The 27,219-nt window shown below is 39.8% G+C and overlaps 1 protein-coding gene across 1 annotated transcript in view; it reads left to right on the top strand.

Moving 5' to 3' along the window:
- Window positions 1-27,219, top strand: part of DPYD (dihydropyrimidine dehydrogenase) — a 4,342,678-nt gene that overhangs the window by 1,552,648 nt on the left and 2,762,811 nt on the right. The window contains exon 8 of the mRNA XM_044085707.1: window positions 24,722-24,809. Within this exon, the coding sequence (XP_043941642.1) occupies window positions 24,722-24,809 (88 nt within the window). The remainder of the gene's footprint in view (window positions 1-24,721; window positions 24,810-27,219) is intronic.

The following is a 27,219-nucleotide window of genomic DNA, read 5'->3' as shown; positions in this document are numbered from 1 at the left end:
TCTCATTCTGTCAACCCCCTAGCATCAGTCCTCTTCATGTCTTCGCTAGCCACATTCTAAGATCCTTATCTCCCCCCGTAGTAACCACTGTAACATTGCTTTTGAAATTGGGTTACCCCATTACCCAAATACCCCTCCAACTTAATGCATGCTTTACTATTCCTACCTTCCCTTCCTTATAAACTTATCAAAAATGTTTGATCCATGTCAGTGCACTGTCCATGGGCAAGTGGGCATACATCTCAAGAAAGAGAATAACATTGGGGGAATTAATGCTCCCTCCACCTCAGCTGTACTCTGCAAAGATCCTATCTTCCCTGACCGTTAATCAAACATTTGACTTGCTTTATATTTCAGTTCCACCTAGTTCTTCCCTAATGTCTCCTTCACCACAAGTGCACCTTTCACCCTTTGTGCTTTTCTCCACAACTGGAACAACAAAGCTTGACAGTCTCTGCACACACCAGTCCACTCCTATCCTGACTGACCACTGATTTATATTGAAAAGAACTCTGCTGTGACTCTTTGAGACCTTCTACAAATGTCTGCCATCCCAGACTATATCTCATTCAAACTGCCTGGAGCAGCCTGTGTTCCTTAGCAAACCTTAAACCTGCTCATCCACACCCCCCCCCAACTTCCCAAAAGATTAACATGCTGTAACAGTCTTTGTGACAACCTTTCCTTTGCCAAGAGTGGCCTTGCCATGCCCCTTCACTAAATTATTTAATTCTGATACCCACTGCTTACAATGTTACAATGATAAACACGTAGGGGACATTATGTAATGTCCACACTTCCTGTTGAAATCTTCCTTTTTTTAACATTTGCCTCAGTACTTGAAACAGGAACATCCAACTGATTTTATCAAATGTTTTTGTACATAAATTATCACAATGTCCACTTATCCCTGTCAGCCAGTTTCACAAAATTCCTTAAGACATGCCAGTTATCCTTTAAAGACCTCCTCCTCACAAAAAAACCTACATATCCTTATTTGTTTTATGCAAGTTGCTAAAGATAAATTCCATCTTTAGGTGCCTGAAGTCAACCCATTAAGACCATAGCTATCAGCAATGCAGTGAGAGATTAACCAAAATTAATTGTATCTAAGATTGTTACTAGTGCTTCCCTCTTGGAGAGTGACATTTCCTCTTTGTCTAGGATCTTATTACAAATCCCTGCAAGGCTTCACTAAGCTCTCAGCCTGTCTTACAAAAGTCTGTTGGAAACCTGTCAGGACCCCTTGGCTTCCCTATTTTCATATATTTATTAACTGACTGAACCTCTTGTGCATCTGTTTTTCTTTGTATGATCTTCATTTACATCTGCATCTCATCCGTCTTCCCACAGATGTCCAAATAATACTTTACCCCCGTCTGACTTCCATATACCAATCACCATAAGACTTGCTAATATCAGTACTATATTCGACTGTATCCTAACTTTTTCTCCTGATCCCCTTTAATACAAACCTTTTTGCCTGTTCTGTTCCAACTGCCAGACTGACAGTTTAATTTTAGTGTCCCCCTTCAGTTAACCCCTAGCTCCTCTACATTTCTAGTTTATATTCCACTCATATCGTCTCTAAAACTTTCAGGTCTTTCTTTAATTCATTGATGCATTATATCTTCCTCTTATCCATCCATAACTTAATCATTTGCTGTTATGTTTTCAAATCTCTTTCTCCATTTCCTGCAGCTCCATTCTTTCAAAAACTCCAAGACACACAATTCACTTCTTCACACAAGTTTTATACAATCCCACTCGTACAACTCTATTCTTATCTTCTCATTTCATGACAGTCATCACTTGCCTTAAATTGTCTGCACACAGAGCATTTTGTCCATCCATTCTGTTTCTCCAGTGTCTCTCTCCCAGTCTGCTGTGATATTACCATCATGACAAGATCAGGTCTACTTTTTTAATAATATCCACACTGTCCACCTTCCCAGTAGTTAAATAAAATTACTAAAATCGCATCCACAAAAAACACACAACGGAGGTAGCAACTGTGAGCAAAATCCATTTACTGGTGATTCTGGTACCTCAGCAAATAGTCTTCAAGGAATGAGCCAAGCCACCAACATGCTCCCTTTTATTACAAAGCTGTTCCAATCGCATGCTACCAACCTAATTAATCAATTAACCCTGGTTCAAACAAACAAACATTTTCCCACCCATAAAATACCAACAAATATAACACCTAATACAAAATTACTTATTTTTTTATTTTAATTAAATAACACATTAAACTTTCAAATTAACTTCTAAATTCATACCCCTAGGTTTTTATGTATTATAATTCAAAATAAATCTACTTTCTATCCTTAAGAGACTGGCCATAAAATCTCCACCTCTGGCAAGAAGAGGTCTTGCCAGAATGCTGAAGAAAAAGCTAACACCAGATCCCCCATGAACCCTGACAGAATGTTCTGCAACAGGTCTTTCCAAATTCCTGTTCCTAATATGAGCTAACTGCTCTAGAATCCTGATGTTGACCATACATTGAGTTTATCCTATATACCATTTCACATGAGTAAAACCACATCCCACAGTGTAAAGACCTTCCATTCATTTTTTTAGCTAAAATGTTCCTGATCCTGGAACACACCTTACATCTGCCACAAGGGAAGGACCCCACTACTGTTGTATTTCTTATTACCTGCTTATGATTTAATAATTCCTTCCGATTCAAATACCTTCCAAAAGAAAACTTCACTTTAGCTGGAAATATCTCCTTCAGCTGCTCATCACAACAAACAACTGACCATAAATAATTCACCGATCTCCTTAAAATTTGAGAGAAAGGAGAAAATTTTGCCACAAAAAGTATCTCCTTTCTGTCTATTTCCTCCCTCAAATTGCAATTAAGATCATGCCCTCTTGGAAAACCAAACCACATATTACTACCCTTGCCCATCTGTAACCAGATGACATGGACCACCATCCGACACAAAAAACAAAGCAAAGAATCAGAAAAGTGTCGTAGTCAACAGAAGCAAGCATTCAATTCAAGCCAAAAGTGCAAAATTTGAATACTTTAATAAAACATTAGAAATAAAAAAAGAGTTAAGTGCTTTTGTTCATTCCTCAACTTCATTAGAACTAATCTCAAATCAATCAGTTGCTGTTTAAATAGGTCACTCACACAGTTAATGCAAGTCATTAAATTAATTCAAAAAAGTAATTGCTAATTGTTGCTCCTTAGCTATCCAGTTTGCTGCAAAAGGTAAAATATAAAGTGCAGTCTAAGGTAAAAGAAGGTAAATAATTTACCTCCTAACATGTATAACTATATAAATAACAGGAAAATCAATCCAGTTCACGTTCATGTTAGGTCCTTGTCCTTTGTAGGTTTTTTAAAAATTTTTGTTTGGTATCCTTGACATTATCCCCACTATTAATAGGGTTATTGATTCCAACTGAATTCCAAATTGCTGCTGTAAAAATTTCCCTGTTACCCCATCCACTTCTAATTCCCTGGTTCCACCTGCCACTCGTATTGAGACAAATCATTAAGAATTTTATGCTGTTCAAGTGGAACTGTCAACACTCTCCACCTCACTACAACGAATCCTCAGCTAGCACTAGCCATCACTGCAATAAAAGAGTTATCATTTCATATCACATCACCTCGTTCCAGCCTTCCCTGTTGTATCTTCATCTGTGTACAATCTAAAGTCCTCCCAGTAATTTTCTCTGTAATCATTGCAGCTCCATAAAAATCACACCCACAACTATACACTGACCAGCTGTCCTATTTAGCAAAAATTATTGACCATAATATATATAAACAATGCCAACTGCCAACACAAGCTTAACAGTAATTACGACATCTGGATCCATACCAAGCATATTTACAGTGAGTAAAGAACAATGTAATCATATATCATATATCACATTTGTCTTTTTGAAACATGGAACCTAAATAAACACCAAATAACACTCCTGCATATGCTCTACCTCACCTCAAATTAATAAAACAAGTGACAGAAAATTGCAGAAAAACATATTTTATGTAAATCAAAACTGCAAAGGCTGTAGATGTCCATAGTAGTTCTTTTGATAACTCAAGTGAAGATCAGTGTCCATCTCCACTGAAACATTTAGGGGCTGCATAGCATGTAATGTTCAGCAACTACTTTAGTGGAAAGGCTCACCCAGACTCTGTGACAGTTTGCTGTAAGGGAAAGGTTAGTTTGCTTTTTATTTCTTGTCTTTTGTATTACTCTATTGCCTTTTTCTATTTTGTATACTGTGATTTGTTTTCTTTACACTGTGTTTTACTTGTATTCTGATTTTAGCTGCATATTAAAACTTAGAGACCACAGCTCTGTCTCTTTCTTGTGAGTCAGACAGAACTTTTTTCCCACCCTGTTAATGTTGTGTTGTTAAACACCACTGTCTTTCCTGTTGCCTGCCCCTTATGTTAATTTAACCACCTCGTTTCCTCGCTGCTTTTACTGGCTGGTGTAAGTAAGCACAAGATTATCATTTTGTGAAATCACTCCCCTTCAACTATTTAAATTTATTGGCCATCCTGCTGTATTCCTCAGTAGCAGAATACAAAAGCTTAGCTTTTTAGACAGCTAAAACTTAAGTTACCCATTGGAGAGCCCGCATTCTACCTCTCACATGGGATTAGTGCTTCTGTTTTCTCCTGGTGAGAGAAGAGTATATTGACATTATTTCCTGGAGACTGTTGATAACCAGAAAGCCTAATAACTGCTGTATAGGTGACAGCTTGGCATCTATGCTTATATTCTGATCCTGTTGAGAGTAGAAGCAGAGTGTATTGATTCCTAACTGTGTTTCTGGTTGGAGAGTGTGTGTCTGTGCTAAACATACTTGATTGGTCTGGTTGCTATTCGAGGCATCTAAAAGAAAAAGGCTACAAGCCTACAGATCCTTGCACTGTCTGGGACAAGACTGGATCACAAAACAAGCTGCGGCCTGCTTCTCTTCTTGGAATTGCTATTAACATTTTCCTTCTGCTGAGAGAAGAGGCAAAGGAGTATTGTATCCCAACAGAGTGAAGCTGTAATGAGACCAGCATTAGTAGTAGCCAGGCAGTAGCCATTCATTTGACTCCCTTCTTTTCATCATTCTTGACAAGCTAATTCTTTGTTTTCGATAAGTACTAATTGATTTGTTTCTAACTGCAGAATATCTGCCTAAATGCTTCACCCTTAAATTTTCACGGTCTATGTATTAGTTTCCCCTCAAGTGTTTGGAGTGCTCTGTACATGCTCAGACACCTTGAGTGACATTTTTTCCTGTAAAAGCAGAATTGAAATTTCTCCAGTATCTAGTTGTGCGCAGGACATCCAGTTTGTAGTGACAAGCACTGTCCACATAGTTGCAAACATATTTCTCAACTGTGCAGATTTTCACAGAATGTCCAGATTTTTGCTTTATATTTTTGGTCCATTTTTCATAAAATTGTTGCTTTCTGGCAAATTAATGGCAAATCATTTAAGACTGAAGTTAATAAATAATGACCGACATTTGAGTTTTAGACTTCATACCCTTCAGAAAATTCATGATAATGCATAACCCTTTATTCTGTCAACGTTCTAAGTTTGTAAGAGCAATATTTCAAAACTGTCCCTATTTGTACCACCTTTTTTATGGCTTTGTCCAGATTTCCTACTCTGAGGTTGAGAGGTATGGTTGCAAACCGGATATTCAAGACAATGATTGATATTCTCATTCCAACAGTCTAATCAATAAAAAAGGGTCTGTTGCCATGGAAATGAACTTTCCTACTGTCTCCATTACCAGCTTGGTGGATACGGGCATCCTGAGGTAATGTAGAAATTGCCTCATGTTTACGGACAATCAGCTAATTCTCAAACTGATATGGTATGCGAGAGATGTATTTATACAACATCAATGGAGGCAAAGCTCTGACATAAAAGTACTCCTAATGTCAATAAGGTTGTTAGTAGTACACATGTTGCACACATCATGCATAATTCAAAGCAGACATATAGACCCACATATACTAAGGTACTTACATATAAAGTTCCTAAACCACAAAGATCTCCTAGACAAAGTACACATAAGAAATACCCTCAGCAACCCCAAACACACTCCTTCATAACACCCACATCAACACATAGAGCTACATCTCATGGAGCCTCTACCTTTAAGCACATAAGGCAAGTCATTACACAAGCCAACATTCTAGTCACAGGTGACTCCATCGTGAGAGACATTGATGTCCCTCTCACCAGGCTGAGTAAGGAGAAAGTTACATTCAGTTGCTTATCAGGGGCTAGGATCCATCACATTACACATGCACTCAGGACACTGACCCACAATTACCATTATGACTGAGTCATAGTCCATGTGGGAGTAAATGACCTGAGACGTGCCTCCCTAGACTATATGAAGAGAGACATCATAGAGCTCTCAGAAGATGTGTCTCAAGCTGGTATTAGCCTAGCAATGAGCAGCATTTTACCTTCTCCAAGGATGATGCCACAATATGAACAAAAGATGAATGACTTTAATAATTGGCTTAGTTTCTGGTGTCATTCTAAGGGGGTGAAATATTTGTCAGCATGGAAGGAGATGGTCAACAGACCATGCTTCTTTGCTAGGGATGGTCTGCACCTCTCCCCTCTAGGCTTTCAAATATTAGATAAAACATTGTCTTCCCCCATAGTGCCTTTTTTAGCCAATGCCAAACTGAAAGTACTTCTGACATAGCAAATTAAAACCAAGAAAATCTAAAGGTATTACTGCGCAATGCTAGAAGCCTAAACAAAAAAGTCCACTCCCTGGAAGCTCTCTTTACCCTACAGAATGCTAATGTCTGTGTCGTCTCTGAGACATGGTTTAAAGCCACAGACAGCACAGCAACAGTGCAAGGTTATAACATCTTCCACACATTTAAACCAGCTACTTTAGGCAGGGACTAAAGGTGGTGGTGTCTCTGTTTACATCAGAAATAAATATACTTCAAGGCTGGTCAAACAGGACAATGCGCTCGAGCAGCACCATGTTCAAATCACCACAGGTAAAATTCAATACCACTTCCTTGCAAGCTATAGGTCCCCCTCTATGACCCAGGAAACCCATACCATGTATCAAAACTTATTATAAACACTAAATATCCAATCCAATACCATATTCATGGGTGACTTTAATTACCCAACTATTAACTGGGAATCCTATACATCAAATGTACATGCACAGAGATTCTTGTTACACCCTGGTGGAATCACAAAATCATTTGGATGTACAACAGGAGTTAGTCATGGCAAAAATTAGGAGGTGCAGCACCCAGCAGGATAAAAGCACTGTCATCAAACTAAAACAGGTCAGAGGACAAATAGTCTACCAAAGCCAAATTTCAGGTGTTTGGCCTCCCAGGCCAAGGACAGCCACAAAGCATTATTTAGCTATGTCCAGAACCTCAAAGGCAATACACAATTTTGTGCAGAGCTGACTGTAAATCATCATCTTCTCTTTCAGCTGTTCCCGTTAGGGAATCACCACAGCAGATCATCTGTTTCCATTTCTTCCTGTCCTCTGCTCTGTCGCACCAACCACCTGCATGTCCTCTCTCACCACATCCATAAACCTTATCTTAGGCCTTCCTGTTTTCCTCTTACCGGGCAGCTCCATCCTTTGCATCCTTTTCCCAATATGCCCAGCATCCCTCCTCAGCACACTTCCAAACCAATGCAATCTCGCCCCTCTGACTTTGTCTCCAAACCGTCCAACCCGAGCTGACCCTCTAATATACTGATTCCTAATCCTGTCCATCCTCGTCACACCCAGTACAAATCTTAACATCTTTAACTCGGCCACTTCAAGCTCTGACTCCTGCCTTTTTGTCAATACCACCGTCTCCAACCCATACAACATAGCTGGTCTCACTACCCTCTTGTAGACCTTCCCTTTCATTCTTACAGGTACCCATCTGTCACAAATCACTCCTGACACTCTTCTCCACCCATTCCACCCTGCCTGTATTCTCTTCTTCACCTCTCTTCCACACTCACCATTACTCTGAACTATTGATCCCAAGTACTTAAACTCATCCACCTTCGCCAACTCTACTCCCTGCATCCTCACCATTCCTCTATCCTCCCTCTCATTCACACACACATTTCTTAGTCCTGCCATCCTTCATTCCTCTCCTCTCTAGTGCATATCTCCACCTCTCCAGGGTCTCCTCAACCTGGTCCCTACTCTCACTACAGATCACAATGTCATCTGCAAACATCATAGTCCATGGGGCCTCCTGTCTGATCTCATCTGTCAACCTGTCCATCACCATTGCAAATAAGAAAGGGCTCAGAGTGATCCTTGATGTAGTCCCACCTCCATCTTTAAAGCATCTGTCACTCCCACTGCAGATTTCACCACTGCCACACTACCCTTGTACATATCCTGTACCACTCTTACATACTTCTCTGCTACTCCTGACTTCCTCACACAATACCACAAATCCTCTCTAGGCACCCTATCATATGCTTTCTCCAAGTCCACAAAGACACAATGCAACTCCTTCTGACCTTCTTTAATATTTCTCCATCAACACTCTCAGAACAAACATTGCATCTGTAGTGCACTTTCCTGGCATGAAACCATATTTCTTCTTCGCCAGCCTCTTCCTTTGTATACCCTCCTGTACTACTTCATTCCACCACCAAGTCTCCTTGTCCTCCTTCCTCTGTCCAGATGTCACACCAAGTACCTTTCTAGCTGTCTCCCTTACCATCTCTGCTGTAGTTACCCAACTATTTGGTAACTCTTCATTGCCCCCCAGTGCCTGTTTTAACTCTTCCCTGAACTCCACCTCACAATCACCCTTTTTCAGCTTCCACCATTTGATCCTTGACACTGCTGTCACACTTGTCCTCCTCTTCTTGATCACCAATGTGATCCTACAGACCACCTTTGTATGCTGTCTAACTACACTTTCCCCTGTCACCACTTTACAGTCTCCAATCTCCTTCAGACTGGCCCTCCTGCATAGGATATAATCCAGCTGTGTGCATCTTCCTCCACCCTGGTATGTCACCCTATGCTCATCCCTCTTCTTAAAATACGTATTCACCACAGCAGAGCTCACTGTAAATGATGCCACCTATACTGAGCCAGAAGATATAGCAAACCTGGCTGATAAATTCAGCTCCAACTTTACTCCACTCTCCCCCTCAATCTTCCCTCAGGAAATATCATCAAATATAACTCCCTCTACTATCACTAGGGAACAGGTCCTTAATGCTCTCTCTCAGACCAAGAACACTGCATCAGTGGGCCCAGACAATATCCCAGGATGCCTTCTAAATAGCATGAAGCATGACCTATCATGGCCTTTGGAATTACTATTTAACTGTAGCCTCTAAACCTACTTCATGCCTCGTGAATAGAGAAAGACAGTAGTCATCCCTTTATGCACAAAGGTGGGCCCATCTACAGACCCTGGAACTACAGACACATAAGTCTCACTAGTCTGTCCATGGAAAGAATTACCATGGAGATGATCAACAGAGATATAGTAAACCTCCAGACACTGGACCCAACCCCGTTTGGTTTTGTCAAGGGCAGATCATGCCTACTCAACCTGGTGGACTTCTTTGAGAAGGTCACCAAAGCAATGGATGAGGGGAAAATCATTCATACTGCCTACTTTGACTTGGCTAAGGCATTTGACACACTACCCCACTCAGGCATTGTTGACAAACTCAAGAGGTTAGGTACAAACCTGTATGTCACCTAGTGAATAGCCAACTGGCTCACAGACAGGACTGAGGAAATTAGAATTGGGGAGTCCACCTCTACAAAGAGGCCAGTCACAAGTGGAGTCCCTCAGGGATCAGTCCTTGGACCGGTCCTTTTTGGCATTTACTGCTCAGAAGTCAAGGCCAATGTCAGTGGTCCCTAGCTAACTAAATTTGCAGATTGCAAATTAGGAGCTGTCATTGAATCTCATACTGACACAAATGTTCTCCAGGAGCAGCTGACACAGACAAACAACTGGTGTCAGAGCCTTGGACTAAAACTAAATGCCAAGAAATGGATAATAGTATCCTTTGGGAAGTCATCCATCCCTGGTAACTATCATATTGACAACACATCCCCTTAGAGTTGATCCAGTAGTCAGGAACTTAGGGAAACACATAGATAGTAATCTAGCCTTTGATCATCACATGTTGACATTGGCGAGGAAATCATTCCATGTTGCTTAACTTATAAACAAACGTATGGCATCTACGTCCAAGGAAGTCATTGTTCCATTGTATTCGTCATTCATCAGACCTATCATTGAGTACAATGCCCCTTTGGTATGTACCTAACCAGGCATATCCAACAACTGGAACATCCACAGAGGTTCCTCACTAAAAAATTACAGGATGTAAGTAATATGGCCTATGCTGACCACCTCAAGGCCCTATCTCTGTATTCTGTCTCCTACAGGCTTTTGAGGGAAAAATCTATGCCTGGCATACAAGGCATTGTCAGACTCCACTCTGATGGGACCTTCTGCATATCCACAAAATAAACATTACCAGAGTAACCCATTCTAAGGACTTAAAACTTGCTTGTGATATAAATGGGACCTGCTGGAGAGATACGTATGTATCCCAGAGACTACCCTGTCTATGGAACTGGCTCCCTATCCATGTGAAGCAGAGTTCCTCCCTAACCCAATTCAAGTGCAACTTAGACAATTGGATGGGAAACAGGAAATTCATTCCTGGTTTGGCACCTATGTCTCTACTGGACACAGGCAGCCTGTAAGTGATTCAGCTCCCAGGCCCCTGCTTACATTTATCAAGGGTATCAGAACTTGTAGAGATTTGGGATGCATGGCTTGGCTTAAAAAGGCCCCAGTGGTTGTTAGCCTAGTACACACCTATGGACCTATTATGTCTAATGAGAATAACTGGGATTATACTACAGATAATTTGAGGGGACTCATGCATGAGATAAAGCATTTAGAAGCTGCCTCTGTCCATTATTACTACAAGGGACAGCCCTGGGGTACATTTTTTGTTTCCTATCCATAGATCTAATTTGTGCTTGAAAATGGGCAGGGATGGACTTTGTTTTATGTGGCTGGCATGTCTGTTCCACAGCAGGTATACCTGTCCCTCCAATCAGTTCTGTTGATGTTGCAGAAGAAGTTTAGATGCTTGTAATGAATATTTTTGATGCCATTTGACGACTTGATCAGTTAATCCACCAGTAATGGGTTGGAGGATGCCTTGTATGCCAGGCACAGGTCACCTGTTAGTCTGTAGGATACTACGTGCCAGTTCCATCCCCGCGCTGGCACATTCCCTGATCCACTTTTCCTTTTCAGAGCAGCCTTGTAATGGGGATCTGCCCTGGAGAAATGTATTTGCCGTCCCTCCTGCTATGTGCATGACGTTCATATGGGTTAATGGACCCACATCTTTCGTAGCAATTGCTTCCCTTTTTTATTTGGTTACTTCTTTGTATCATTTTTTAACACTGATCTAATGCCAATTTCAGGATAGGCCTGGGAGTACACAGTCCAAAAAAGGAAATATGTATACAGGTATAAACAGCAGAATATAAACTAAGTGAAATTATTATGAGCACAAATAGTAAAAGGAAATGAATTGAAATTTTAAAATATAAAAAGGGGGACAGAAGATTGTGGGAAAAAAAATGAAAAGTAATGAGAAAAAATGGAAGAAAAAAGGAAAGAAAACATATTACTACATCTTCTCATTTGTATAGTTTAATTTGAAGACAGAGAAGGAGGCAAGGAAGATGAAGTATAGAATGAGAAAGTGAGATAATGGTAAAACAAAGTGTAAGGAAACCTATTTAAAAGTTAAAAGAGAAAGGAGGAGGGCTGGTGCATATAAAGAAGGGAATAAGTTAACAAGCAAAAAGGAATGTCTGAATACAAGGCATATTACATAACTCTGTACCTCCCACTGAGTAGCTCCCTAACAAGTTACCTGTTTTCACCCTGTTTCTACTTGTATACCTATTTTCACTGGTCACTTGCTAATTTGCAGATGAATAATCTACAGTCAAGCTTATTCTCCATCTTCCTCTCTTCATGTTTCTCTCCCCCCCCCTACTTTTTGTCTTTTCCTTGCTTTTTTATATAAGATCATAGGATTATAGGAGATTATTAGGCTACTGACCCGGATGTCATTTTAAGCCTAGCCGTTTCATCCCAGTGTAATACCATGAAAATGCTAGTCAGTACCCAAGATTGCATTTAGTGATGACGGCCCATGTCCAGGAGGGCTGTGGGTGCGATCCCTTGTACGAATTTACTGTGATTGAAAAGGGTGCTTAATGGTGATACTAGTTCATGTTTTAGCCTTTTTAGAAGACAGCCTGGGATGTCATCTGGTCCCATAGAGGCTGCGTTTTTTAACTTGGAAAAGGCTTTGAGAACCTGGTCTTAAGATATGTAGGGTGGGGTTTGGGGAAGTTTTGCGGTAAGTTAGGAGGGGATAAGGGTATGAAATTTTTGCCAACCCTATCTGCTAGCTGGTTTGCTATCTCTGTGGGGTCAGTGTGTGTGACACTGTTGGTCACCAGTTATGCACATGCTTGGGTCCTACTTTTTAGGCTATGTACGTAGTTGTAAAATGCCTTATGGTAATCCTTGGTTGTACTTGCTATGTTTCTCTCAAAGGAGCACTTAGAGGATTTGACAAGCTGTCTTATTTCCCTGTTGATGCTGAGGAGGGTGCTTTTCCATTGTTGGGACCTTGCATTTGTTTTCTTGGACAGTAATTTTTTGCATTTATTGTAAAGTTTGTTTATGGTGGTTGTCCACCATGGCAGCTTGTTTTTCCTTGGGGCTCTAGCTTTGATTCTTTCTGGTACAGTTGAGTTTGTACACTTACGCAAGTGATTGTATAGGGCTTTAGTGCAAGCTTTGGCATAGTTACCACTTCCTGCTTAGGGGTGGGGCTTGGAATGCATTTATACCTTCACCTAGGAGGGTATAGTTTGCATTGGTGAAGTTCTTTAGTCTGATTTCACCCTTTGTGAGTTCTGGTGTTAGTGCCAGCTTGAAGGTGACTATTTTGTAGTCAAATTTAACTAATGAGTTTACAACAGTTGTGGCATTTTCTGTTTGACATGTTAGTGAGGACCAGATATAGAATATTTGGTCCTTTTGTCGGGGTATGAACAATTTGTTCCAGGGCATTTGAATTAAATAAGTGAAAGAACTTTTGCACTAGCAAGTTGGAGCCAGCATAGGTTTCCCAGTTGATGGTGGGATAATTGAAATTCCCCATAACCATAGTGTTCAGTAAAATTTGGTCAAGTACGCTTTGTGAGTGTCATGACCCACAGAGGGGGGATTTATAACAAGCTATGACATGAATGGGGGTCTTACCCACCATAACCTGGACTTGAAGTTAGTCCATGGAGTTGTCCAGTCTAACTTGATGGGAAGTGAATTTATTTTTAATATAGATAGAAACACCGCCTCCTTTGGTTTTCACACATAAATTTTGCAGTCTAAAAGTGTGGAAGGCATTGTAGCCTTGTAAGGCCCAGGGTACTCTCTGAGGCCTTGAACCAGGTTTCTGTGACTGCGCAAACATCTACGTCTTCCAGTGATAGCAGTGCTTCCAGGGAGTGCAATTTTTAGTTTAAACTCCTAGCATTTAACAGCATGACCCTTATTTTGTTCTGGTTGGCTAATTTCACTTTGGTAATGTTGTTTTCGAGAACTTGCCTAAAAACAGGCACTATGGGGGAAACAAGAACCTTTGTCAGCAGCCGAAAGCCTAGACATGCCAGGTGCAAACAATCTCTGGAAAACCAGCGAGGTTTGTCGACAATAGCTTCCCAGGCTGACAGGAACTGGATCCCTTTTGAATGACACCAAAAACTAAGCCAACTATTGAAATCAAATAATTTTTTTTCTTTATACCGCAGCATCATTCTAGGTGAGGGTAGTATGCTGCTCAAGGCTAGAGAGATAACTGCTTGGGACACATACTCAGAGAGCTCAATCATGTCACACTTCATATAATTCAGTGAGATACATCTCAGGTCATTCACTCCAACATGAACTATGACAGAGTCATAATGGTACTTGTTGCTGGCAGACCTGAGTGCATGTATGATGTGATGAATCCTGGCATTAGACAGGCAGCTGACCATGACTTTCTCCTTGCATGTATGTGGATGTATGTTTTGCTTTTGAAACATTGGTTTAACTTCTTCAGATATGTAAACTTCTTTCTTAATGCACAGTTTCCTATATACAAATATTATGTATGTTGACCTCTATGTACATGCGGTTTCCTATGCTCATGTGTTTTGTAGTCTAATGCCATGCTGATGTGAAGTTATCTTTTATTATTCATGTAACATAGGCTGTGCTGCAATTCATTTGTGATCATTGCTCTACCTAGTAAACCAATATCAATAAGTAAATAAAATAGAGAAAATTATAAGATAGTCAAACTAAGACTGAGATAAAATAAGGGAAGTCATGTATATGAAAGGAAAGATTAATATGAATAACTAATATCAGAGTAGTAAGAGTTTTTTGTAAGAGGAACCTTTTGTCTGTTCTCTCTGAATTATTTGAACAGCTACACTCATCACGACAGAGCCACAGCTGAGGGGCGCAGCATCTGACAATCTTCAAAAACTCTCCAGCTCCATTTGCTGTGGAACCCCTACTGTCACAGTCTGCCAACAACAACATTTGCCAGCTGCAACCTCTTTGTATAACTTCACTGCAACACCGAATAAATGACACCAAAACACAGCTCTCTGCCACACTGCTCTGTGTCACTGGAAAGAGCATGCATCCAATGGCTCTTTAAATTACATTTGTATGCTGCACTTGATTTACACAGGATGAAACGCCCTGCATAACTTTAACTTTACATCCTGCTAATAGTAGCCCCTTCTGTATGACAGCTTACCTGACTAGCCACTTGTTCATCTTAAAACTATACTTTTATTATGAACTGTCGTTGTCATCTCTGCCCCTTATAGAGGCATACCATTTGGTTGTGTCAACCTGACAGTCAGTGCCCCTTAAATCTTTTTAAGAAGTGCTGGCTGCCTCTTATCAATGAATTGTTTTGGACCTCTCCCTCAATCCTAATTTTAAACCTATGATCCTGATGCTTTTCTTTGTCCTCATGTCTAAGTCATCTTTTCTGGTGAAAAACATATACACAAAGTTACAGCGCTTGGGGGTTTCACTGTCCTGCCATTTAAATAGCTTTTCTAGGTCATCAGTATACTCCTCAAAATCATATTTTCAGGGAGTCATTCACAGTTCTTATCATATCCATTGCAGGCCTCACAGCCTTTGCACATTTGGTAAGATTCTTTACCTTACTGAGGATCTGATCTAATTTCTGCATCATATAATGTCAGTGTTTAACAGTACACCAAGAACAGAGCCATGGGATCTAAGTGCCACACCAGTAGCACTGCACCAGTAAATGATCAGAGGGTGAAACCCCTTACGTGACATTCTAGAATTGCTAGCTTTATATTCCTTCAATGGAATGTAAGCAGTCATTGTCTGTTCCAAAAAACGCGTTTTCTGTTATATTTTTAAATCAGGGCAGTTAGCTTTTTCCTTTGGTTTATGTCAGTAAGCCACTTGTATATTATTTTGAAGAATATGTGCATTCTTTGCTGCACTATGGTGTACTGTGGCAGTGATCCTTTTTTGCAGAGTATGGTGGTTGTTGTGGGCCCTGGCTTGTCTGTCATGTCAGGGCAAACCAGTAACATTTGTTTTTTCTCTTTGAAAACAAGCACCAGATGTAAGCAGTAATCTTCCATTCCCAGAAATCCAAACAGTGGCAAACTATGTTGATTTTTGCTACAGAGTGAAAAACTGCGTACACTTGTATATATTTATTAATTTGCTATTCATGGACTGGGTAGATTAGCAGGTCTTTTGACTCTTTTCAGCCATGACCTGGGCTGCATTGAAGAGAGCATATCTGCAATTATATAAACAAAAGGATTGAGCAGTATAACATGAGTTAAACAGCATTAAACAGTTGTCATAGATGCAGTTAGGCAATGAGACCTGGGGAGCTGCAAGGATAATGTAATGTTTAAGAGCAGGAGGTTTGATTCCTGTTGTGAGAGTGGTTAAAATCCAAGTATGTGATTTAGCAATACATTGTCTGCTTTCCTGAAAAGGGTACTTTGAAGGGAATTAACTTTAACAGAGGATAGTTTTAGATTTTGTATCCTCTTTTTAGTTTTATTGCTAGTTATTTTTGAGAAGTAAAATGTGACTGGACAATCAGCTAAAGGGTTGTACTTTGAAGGTACATCAGTTTGCAATTCTGTTAAGGTATGAGGGTTGGTGACGCCTTATGTGGAGGCCTTGAGAGGATTTGTATCCTTCTGCAAAGTCTGGCAGCTTATTATTCATGGAGGCTGTAGAAAATGGGGAGGAATGAGCGACTGGCCATGTGATGTCTTTCTTTCTTTCTATAAGAGCTTCGGTTTGCTACTACTGGGGGACTGTTTTTGTGTTGACTGAGTTAATCACTACTCTAACAGACTTTCTTAGAGTAAGCTAGATTTGTTAGAGTCTGCTTGGGCTTTGGTTCCCTATTTTCTAGACATTATCCCTTTCATTCATCATTGCTAAGAGGTCAGACTTTAACCGTTCATGTCTGACCTTTGAATAATCATGTAGTAGAGGGAGCAGTAATTGTTGTATATTACCCAGGGTCATGGGTGATGTAGCTGAGCACTTCTTTTGGATCCACAGTATTGCAGAAAAAGGTCCAATCTAATAACACCAGCCTGCTAATCAAAATTAAAAAATTTTGTTCCGACAATGGTCTGTCTAAAACCAGTTGAGCAGATATTTTTGTAGCTTTGAATGCCCATGCTGAGATGATAGGAGGAAGTGGAGGGGGTGATTAAAATTGTTTGGGAGGGTGATTAAAATTGTTTGGGAGTACCTGAACTGAAGTACATTTTTTTCTTCAAGTTAGATTTACTTAGTGTAAAATTGTATAAATGCCATTTATGCAGTATGAAAACCAAGTAAACAACTAAAATGAAATAAATATAACAAATGCTGCCGCAGATATGGCTATTAATCTGCATGCCCACAAAGACTGTATATATAACATGCTTACTCAGAAGCAGATTCACTTTTCTTTACAAACTTTTTCTGTATCTCTTACTGGTAATGATAGGCAGAAGCTGAGTTCATTTGAAACTGAGGCAGCATGATAAATATGTAACTGATAACCTAGGTACACAATTGAATAAATGAAATATTGAAAAAGTGTAAGTCAGATAAAAAAAGAGGTGATGCAAACTGCAGAAGTAAATATTGATATGTAGAATGAGCAATTTTAAACTTGATTATAGGTTCAGAAGTTGTTGAGAAGTTTACAGCTACAGAATCATTGAAAAGTTTAGCCAATTCACATCAATTGTATGCTATTTACCCCCCAATTAAAACATCAGTATTGCCAGCTCTCAACATACATTGACAGTTTACCCATCCAATTATCTAGATCAGTGTTAAATAGGTAAGGAATTAACTCTGATGTGTAAAGGGAGTCTGTACCAAAGACGGGGATGTTCTGTATCAGGAACTGAGTATACCATCATTTGTTGTTAATTATCCAATGGAAGATATGGCCTTTAAAATGGGGATTTGCAAAGATTGTTGATTTATGAAGATGGAGGACATTGAAAAAGGGCAAGGTCGTCCCTCAACAGTGACTACAATATGAAGGACAGGGAAAGGAATTTGAACTTTATCAAGTAAATTAAGTCAGCTAAGCTTTTTTGATTAAGAATATTTGAGATCTTCCCAGTTTTGCAATATGCTTGGACAAATGCATCTATAAGGGTTCACTATGATAGGTCTGATCAGGGTTTCTGGTTAAATGACAGACCCTGACTACTGAGCTGTACAAAGTAGAAGGATTTTCTCACCATGGCAGAAATATGATGGCAAAAAGTGAGTTAGCTACAAGCATATACATTCAAGTCCCTGGAAACTGCATCTTTTTCAGGGGTACCAGGGGGTGTGGTAAGACGAAGTAGTAGTGTTGCCAGAGACAACTGTGCTAGTTTTTCATTATTCCAGATAAGCCTGTGATTGGCACACAAGATGTTTGTCTCATCCTGGTCCTACAGAAATCTCTGTGTGCCAAACGTGGAATTAACCTTTGTACCAAATTTGCAGTGGCCAGCAAATGTTTTGATCTAAATTTTGCCACAGTCAGACTTCACTTCAGAGAAGTAGATGCCAAAGATGAATAGTATTAGGACAGAGTCCTGTAGGACATCATTCATTTCAGTTCTCTGACAAGAGGTTCCCCCTCTGTTCACACTGTGGATTCTCTTTGTGAGCCAATTTACCTATCCATAGGACAACATAGTTGTTAAATGTTTAGTTTTCAGAGTTTACACATGCTCTTACTTGGAAGATGATGTTGAAAGTCTTAGTCTGGTAAAATTAAATAGTAAAGATAGACCTTCAAATATAGCATCAATTGTTCTGTCAAAGAAATTGACCAGGTTCAGCAGATACTAATGGCCTCTTTTAAACTCAAATACGTTATGGTCAAGGGTTTGAAGATCACTTTGGTTATTTTGTAGCTCAGCAATTATGCATTTCTACCCTGGGAGATGCTAGTAGTTATTGCAATATTTTTTTCCAGACCAAATAAGATCATCAGTAAACTTAAATTGTGTTACTTCAAATTTGGCATTGAATAATATTGAATAATATCATGCATCCTTGTATGCTTTTTTTCTTTTCTGTAGAAGAAGAAATTGATATAGGTTCATAGGTGGGTACTAGGCTATCTGCCCGAAGGCATTTATAAGCCTAGCCAGAATGTGTTGGCTTTTGCCGCCCCCTTAGATTAGTTCCCTGTGCCTCTGTCCAGCAGAGCCACTGAAGTGATCCCCGAGGTAAACTTTCTGTTTCCCATCCACTCGTCAAAGTTTCTTTTGAAGAGAGTTAGCGAGGAGCTCTGCCTAATGTAGATTGGGATCTTGTTCCAAAGCATGGGAAGTCTCTGGGACAGGAATCTATCCCTTCAGCACGTCCTGTTTATTGTTGTGGTGAGGTTTAGATCCCTAGAGCGTGTGGCTCGAGGGGATAAGGTTTTCTTTAGGTGGAGCATGTCCATCAATTCTGGGTTGGACATGACCTTGTATGTCAGGCAGAGATCACCTCTGAGTAGGCGGTATGCAACCGAGTACAACTGGAATTTCTTCAGTTGAGCTGCATAGGGCATCTGTTTGAGGTCATTGATCCTCTTGGTGAGGTACTTCTGTGGTCTTTCCAGCTTTTGCAGATGTCTTGTAAGGTACATCCCAAATGGGGTGTTGTACTCTAAGATGGGGTCTGATGAGTAGAGGGGCACAATGACCTCTTTTGATCTGGATGCGAACCCTTTTGTGATTAGGTGGGCCATGTAGAAGCATTTTCTAACCACTTCGGCAATGTGATTATCAAAGGTGAGATTGCTATCTACTTGGGTCCCCAGATCCCTTATTACGTCTTCCGTATTTAGGGGACTACCACCTGTGTGGTAGTTTGTGGGTACTTTGTTTTTTCCAAAGGGGATGACTATGCACTTTTAGGCATGTAGCTTGAGGCCATGATTTTGACATCAGGTATCCGTCTCAGTGAGACCCTTTTGGAGGATGTCTGTGTCAGCCGCAGAGTTAATTATAGCCACTAGTTTGCAGTCGTCTGCGAACCTGGTCAGCCATAGTTCTCCTGTGCTTGCCTGTACCTCTGAGAAGTATATGCCGAACAGGAGGGGTCCTAGGACTGAGCCCTGGGAACAGCACTTGTAACCGGTTTAAAGACAGTCCAAGCTCCCGCAACTGTCACCATGTGGGTTCTGTCCGTGAGCCAGTTGGCAACCCATCTTGTGACGTAGGGGTTTATTTTCAGGCTGGTGAGCTTGTCTATAATACCTGAGTGGGCAATGGTGTCAAAGGCCTTTGCAAGGTCTAGGTAAGCTGTGTGGACCACCTTTCCCTCATCTATATTCTTGGTAACTGTCTCAAAGAAGTCCACCAAGTTTAGGAGACATGATCTGCCCTTAAAGCCAAACTGGGTAGGGTCCAGTGTTTGGAGGTTCCCAATGTCTCTGTTAATGAGTTCCATGATGATGCGCTCCATAGCCTTGCAGACCAAGCTAGTCAGGCTTATAGGTTGATAGTTCCCAGGGGCTGTTGTGGCTCCACCTTTGTGGAGCGTAATAACCGCTGCTGTGCGCCACTCTATGGGTATGTAGCCTGTGGAGAGTTTGAACAGTGTGTTTAGGTGAGGGGTTAGCTCTTCTTTGAGCTAATGTAGGACGCAGCCTGGGACACTGTCCAGTCCCATTGATGCTGTGTGTTTGGCTTTGGAGAGGGCTGTTTTAACCTGAGTGTCTGTGATTTCACGGACTCTACATTCTTCTAGTATGGTTATGGGCCCTTTTGGGGGTGAGAGGAGGTGAAGTTTGCGCTGAACCTGTCTGCCAGGATGTTGCCGATATTGGTTGGTTCAGTGTATTTTGTGCCATTCTGCACTAACTCTGAGCAGATCTGAGCATTGTCACTTAGATTCTTGACATAGCTGAAGAATGCCTTGTGGTTATCTTTGGAGTCCTTGGCAATTTTTCTTTCAAAGCTCGCCTTGGATGATTTTATGAGGGATCGTAGTTTCTTGCTGATACTGATTAAGGATGTCTTCCCTTCTTGGGATTTTACTCTTTTCTGTACTAGTTTCCTCCTCCTATTGTATAGCTTGTTTATGGCAGGAGTCCACCAGACTGGTTTCCTTTTCTTGGAGGAGTGAATCTTGGTTTTGCTTGGGATGGCATGATCCATGCATTCTTGTAGCTGCCTGTAGAATGCATTAGTAAAGGATTTTGCAGCTTGGACAGTGTTATCCTTCAGCATGGGAGCTTTGAAACTTTCCACCTCAGTCTTAAGTAACGTGAAGTTTGCTTTTGAAAAGTTTTTCATGGTGGCTGTCTTGTCTGGGGGTGGGGGAGGAATATGGATATCCAAAGTGATTTGTTTATGGTCAGATCTAACCAGTGAGGGTTGACCCCTGGTGTGGAGCACCGGTCGCCCATGTTGGTGATGACCAGGTCCAACATGTTGTCACCTCTGGTGGGAGTGTTGACCAGTTGAACCAGGGCGTTTGAGTTTAGAAATTCTAAGAAAAGTTGGGCAAGGGAGTTAGTACTTGAGTAGTTCTCCCAGTTAATGCTTGGGCAATTGAAATCACCCAATATGAGGGTGTTTGGTAGGACCTTTATGTTTCCCAGTGTTTCCAGAAATGCAGAATGGGGTTCCTGAGACATGGTGGGTGATCTGTAGCAAGCTACAATTTGAAGTGCAGTTTTGCCCATTGTTAGTTGTATGTGGATGATCTCTGAAGCATCGTGCTGTGCCACTAACCTGGAGGTGTGGGTACTGAAGCATCGTGCTGTGCCACTAACCTGGAGGTGTGGGTACTGAAGCAACATGCTGTGTCACTAACCTGGAGGTGTGGGTATCCTTGATGATCCCACACCTTTTGTATTTTGGTTTGGGTTCTGTGGACAAAATGTATGGTATGAGTTGTAGCCTGGTAGTGCTAGGGTGCTTTCTGGAGCCTTAAACCAGGTTTCTGTTACTGCACATATATCGGTTTTCTCCATACTGAGGAGTGCCTGGAGTGCGTGCATTTTGAGATTTAGACTTCTGGCATTGAGTAGTATTACCCTCAGTTTTTTGTTACTTGTGTTATTTATGGCGGTGGGTTTGTCTTTTGAGCCTTGCCTAAAATAGGCATTATGGGGGTGGCAAGACCCTTGGCAAGTATTCGAAAGCCTATGGGTGACAGGTGCAAGCCATCTCTAGCGAAGCAGCGTGGCTTGTCGAGCATGTCATCCCAGGCGGACAGACACTGGATCCCCTTTGAATGACACCAGAAATGTAGCCAATTGTTGAAATCGAGAATTTTTTCTTTGTACTGTGGTATTCTTGGTGAGGGCAGGATGCTAGTCAGGGTCATACCGGCCTGAGCTATGTGATCAGAGAGCTCTTTCATGTCTCTCTTCATGTAGTCCAGGGAGGTACGGCTCAGGTCATTCACACCAACATGGACAATGACAGAGTCATATTTGTACTTGTTCTGGAGTGACCTGAGTGCTTGTGTTATGTGGCGGATGCTGGCACCCGACAGGCAGCTAACAGTAACCTTCTCCTTATTCAGCCTAGTGAGTGGGGGACGTCAGTGTGCCTCACTATAGAGTCACCTATTACTAGTGTGTTGGGTATGTTATTTTGCCTTAAGGGCTGTGATTGCATGGCACACTTGTTTTGTGAAGTATGTGTTTCATGGTTTATATTGAGGGCTGGATGTTGCGTGGATGTTTGCTTTGGAGGTCTCTGTTGGTTTTGCAGATTTTTATTTAGAGCCTCTAAGTATGTTTTCATGTATTTGTGTGTTTTTTGCCGGTGCTGGTTTAATGGATCTATGTAAGACTGGTGCTGTGATGCAAGTATTTCCCTTCTCCTCTTGACTGTCTGATCCAGTCTTGGGTTGAGAGAGCTTAGCCTCTAGTTTGGCTGTATAACTGCATCTCTCGCATGTATTAGTGTTTGGTGGTAGGAGGAGGGGGTTGTCTGTGTACATGAGGCAGTTGTAACATTGCCTCCAAATGCCCAGATTCACCAGTTGGACTGGAGAGTACATCTGAAACTGCCCTTTGGACATGCCTGGATTGGTACAGTGAACTGTTTTACTGGATGGCTGGTAAGGTCGAATAGAGAGCCTTGTCCTTCTGTATGGTACAGGAGGGTCTAGTGCTAGGGTTTATAAGTGCTTGCTATAAGTTTTGAGCAAGTGCCGGGCCGAGAAATGAATGGCTAGAGTGCTTAAGTTGAAAGTTTGTCTAGTTCCAAGGGAAAAATTGAAGAGGAGACTTTGTGGAGCCAGGAATAGTTTTACCCTAGCTAACCAGCACTGCCTGGTGTGCAAAACTGGGCAAATATGGTATTTTTAGCAGGGAAATGAAAGAGAGAGAAATTAGCCCAAAAGTGCCAATAAACTACTAATTTCTGGGCTGAAACCACTCCTCCAGGGACAGATAGGCTGCTGAAAGCTCCCCTCTCTCACAGGTGAACAGAGAAATTTCCTTCTATCCAAGTAATGTATGGGCAAACACAGATATTTGTAACACAGCCCTGAATTCAGCACTAACCTGAAAACTGGACTATACTAGCTTAGAAAGGTGGGAAACAAGTATTTATGTTTTTTTCAGAAATTAAAGCAGATACACTCAAAAAAACAGTTTAAAAGCACAGAAAAGGATACTTATTGTTATATATCGCAGAGCAGAGTTGTAGTCAATGCCCCCAGTAATAAAGTAGGAAGAAACACAAATACAGTAAAAGCAGATGAATAAATTGCAATTCATATATATATATATATATATATATATATATATATATATATATATATATATATATATATATATATATATATATATATATAAAACAATAGAAAACGAACAAACTGATTTAAACAAGTTACCCAATTAACCAGAAAAAAGCTCAAAACTGAGCTCTGTTTCAGCAGTCTTCAATCAGACAAGTTCTAATTGCACACCCCTGCTTACTAGGGTGCAGGGGAACCTTCTCCAAAAAAAAGATGGCCTGGATCAGTGCTCAAGTTATACAAACAAAGCTAGATTCAGCAGGCCTGAATGTGGTCTATGCTACAGCAACAAGGCACACCAATTTCAGAAACAGTTCAGATAAGCAGTCACAATAAGCCTGTGACCAGAAATTCCCAGCTCAGAAGGGCAGAATCCAGCCTCTCCTCCCACAAGAGTGCAGACCACAAACCTTCTTAATGTAGAGTAACTGGCCTGAAGCCCAAGTGCTTAAGCCAGAATGAATACACTTTTAGAATAGCAGACACTGGGCCTTCAATCAGCAATTCCCAGCTTAGAAGGATGCAAGCTACCTGTCCTGCCACAACAGTGCAGACCACAAACCACCTTAATGTAAAACAGCCTGTATGAAGCCCAAGTGCTTAAATCAAAAGACTTAGAATAACAATTACAATTTAATCAGGCTATGACCAAGCAGTAATACATGCAGCAGAATAAATAAAATTTAGTACTTTTAAGAAAAGCAAAATAAAGTAGGAGAAAACACAAATATAGTAAAAGCAAATGAATAAAGTGCAAACAAATTTTTTTTTTTTTTTTTTTTTTTTTTTTTTTTTTTTTTAGTGCAAGAAGAGAGGAAGGAAGGACCTAAGTGGGCTGGCCTTCTCAAATCTTCTCTCTGTTTTAAGTAGAGTGAACACTAGACTCAGAATATGATCTAACTGTACTCAGTTAAGAGAGCAAATGAGATGTACCCAGGAGGAGTGTTCTAATACAGACTTACAGGAGGTCAGGCAATTCCAGAGGCACCAACACAGGAACAGGGAGGGAAGGTGGGGAACAAACTGCAGAGAGACACACAGCACACTGTTCAGAAACACACAATTAGGAAATAGAAAAAATGAAAATACAGTACTTTTAAAACTGCAAGTTTGTACTTAACAAAAGACTAAAATTCACTACTGCAAGTTTCACTTAACTTCAGCTTGCAATGCAGATGTTTGTAGCCAAGCAAGTCTCTCAGGAGTTGAGCATAAAATGATAATATTATTATATTTTGTTTGTTTTTTTTTTGTTAGGTTATTCATGGAAAAGGTCTTGGGAGCAATGGAATGACTTTAACTACTTTACAGCATGAAGGATACAAAGCTGTTTTTATCGGAATAGGTCAGTTTTCAATATGGTATTTTTATTTAAGGAATAGCAAAGTTTGGATTATTTCTTTATTTTCTTTGCATTTTAGTCTTTTCACATTATCTTGTTAATTTAAACATTTCATGTATATCAATCTTCCAGGAGAGTTCTGTTTACTCTTTCTGTAAACTTAGAATCATGTGATTTTTTGTTCTTCATTTAAGTGGAAAAAAAACATGAGTAGTTTTCATTAATTTTAGACAAAAATTTCTCAGATAATCCTTAAAGTAAAACTTGTTTCTATGAAAGACATTTTGAGAATGGGGGTTAGTTTTGGTCGTACTTGAGGACATATTTTCTAAGTTTGAAATCTCTATGTCCAGAGATGTCAGTTCTTTTAACAGTATCAGCTATAGTAACACTAATATTGGTAAGATGATAATTTTTTTTTTGTAATCTGTTACACTAGTAGATACACTTGTCTCAACTCTACTAATCATACATTTAATACTGATTTTGATTTTAAGAAAGTAACATCTTTCTTTTGTCTATAATTTGTAACTGTTGTCTTGGTTATTTTTTTTTCAGGCAATCAGACGGAAAAAATATAGAGTATGTAACTTTATTCCAATTGTTTTACTTCCTCCACTGTGCATATTAAGAAAAAATATGTTTGTCATTAGACCAGGATTTGTTAAGATGCTGAATTAAGAAGCACTGGAAAATTACAGCAGAAACAAGTAGAACACTACTAAAACTTGAAGGGATTTGCAGACCAATGTCAATCTCAGATAAATTTAAGTAAAATGGTCATCTACATTAGGTTAAACAATTGGTAAAGCAGTGGGAGATCCAGTTGATGGAATAATTGATGACATTCTTGCAACTCTCTTGTATGTCATACATCTTATGGTAAAATGTATTCAACTTGGTGGTCTTCCTATCCAGAGATTCAAAATCTTCTTGTTCAAGAACCTTACTGATTCCTGCCAAATACAGCTGTTTACCTAGGAGACCCACTATTTTATTATACCATGTACATCACGTCACTGCTATTGCATATAAAATTGCTGGGAAGCCTTATAAAGAACATGGATATTAATGTTAAAAACACAACCAAATGTGGACCAGTTCTTGTTGCATTCTTTAGTGAGACTAAAGTGTTAAAAGTAAAATATTTTAAAATGTGTAAATGGAAAGTTTGCATTTATACCTAGGTATTCCAGGCAGATCACAGTTATCTTATGTTTCACCTATGACTCTATCGTAAACTTTGACACATTATTGTCTGACAAGGAGCATCAATAAACTAGAAAAAGACTGAGGAACTCTGCACATAAACTAATAACCACAGACTTGTGCATTCTTACCAGAGGGAATAAAAATGGAGCTTGATCCACGATCTTAAAAACAGACAATTTATTATTAGACAAAAAACACACTTGACATAAATCAAATGTGAAATCTAAGTGTAAGGATCAAGTGCTTTCACCCCACATATATCTGGGACTTCAGAATTTATGTACACTTACATCACTTTTGTTTATGCCTGTATGAATCTAATGTGTTAATCTACCCTGTAATTGATTGGCTAATTATTTAGTATATTCCTAAAACAATACTAAAATCATACAATTCTAGAGTTGCAACAAATGGACCTTATGCTTACTAGTATAATAAACCTGTTGACACCCAAGCCAGTAATACTGACCATTAAAATGCTTGTATCTAAAAATGCTTTCTTTAAAAAATGTTATTTAAAAATTAACAAATATCTGTAAAGGATCTTAGACATCTTAAACATTTAACTCTCCATAACCAAATCTTGTGTCCCTAAATCACTCAAACAAATGAAAATAAATAAATAGATGACATAAATTAAAAAAAGAACTCTCAATATTCATTAAATTATCAAAAATGAAAAAGACCTAAAATACACACAAATATATATTTTTTTTATGTATTAAACTTTCCAATATTACAACTTAGTTGTTTGGATCTTTGATACTGGCATATTGGAAGCATGTTCATTTAAACTTGGGCGTACATTGACACCTAAAAGGAGTTGCCAAATTTCTTTCTTCTCTAGCTTGTTTTCATATGTCCCTCTCCTAAGATTTCTTTCTATGTTATTTGTTCACATTATAGACCAATTGTTTTACTTAATGCTTTAAACATCCCAAGCTCCCACATTATATTCAACCAAGGATGTTTCAAATGTATTATATTTAGCAAGTTGTACTATTCTATCATTTGTGTTCTCATTGTGTAATCATATACCTAAAAAGGGTTTTGTATTTAGTAACCCTCTGACGAATAACTTCATTGAAAACAGGCTTCAACAGTTTAATAGCATAATCTTTCTCAGTAATCGTATATTTAAGTTTATTAATTTCCTGCACAAATTTTTCCTCAGTCGATATAATTTGGGCTATCTTAATAC

This window comes from Protopterus annectens, chromosome 10.part0 (assembly GCF_019279795.1).
Source record: "Protopterus annectens isolate FY-2018-M chromosome 10.part0, PAN1.0, whole genome shotgun sequence".
NCBI classification, from domain to species: domain Eukaryota; kingdom Metazoa; phylum Chordata; order Ceratodontiformes; family Protopteridae; genus Protopterus; species Protopterus annectens.
This window is presented reverse-complemented; position numbering and strand designations above follow the sequence as displayed.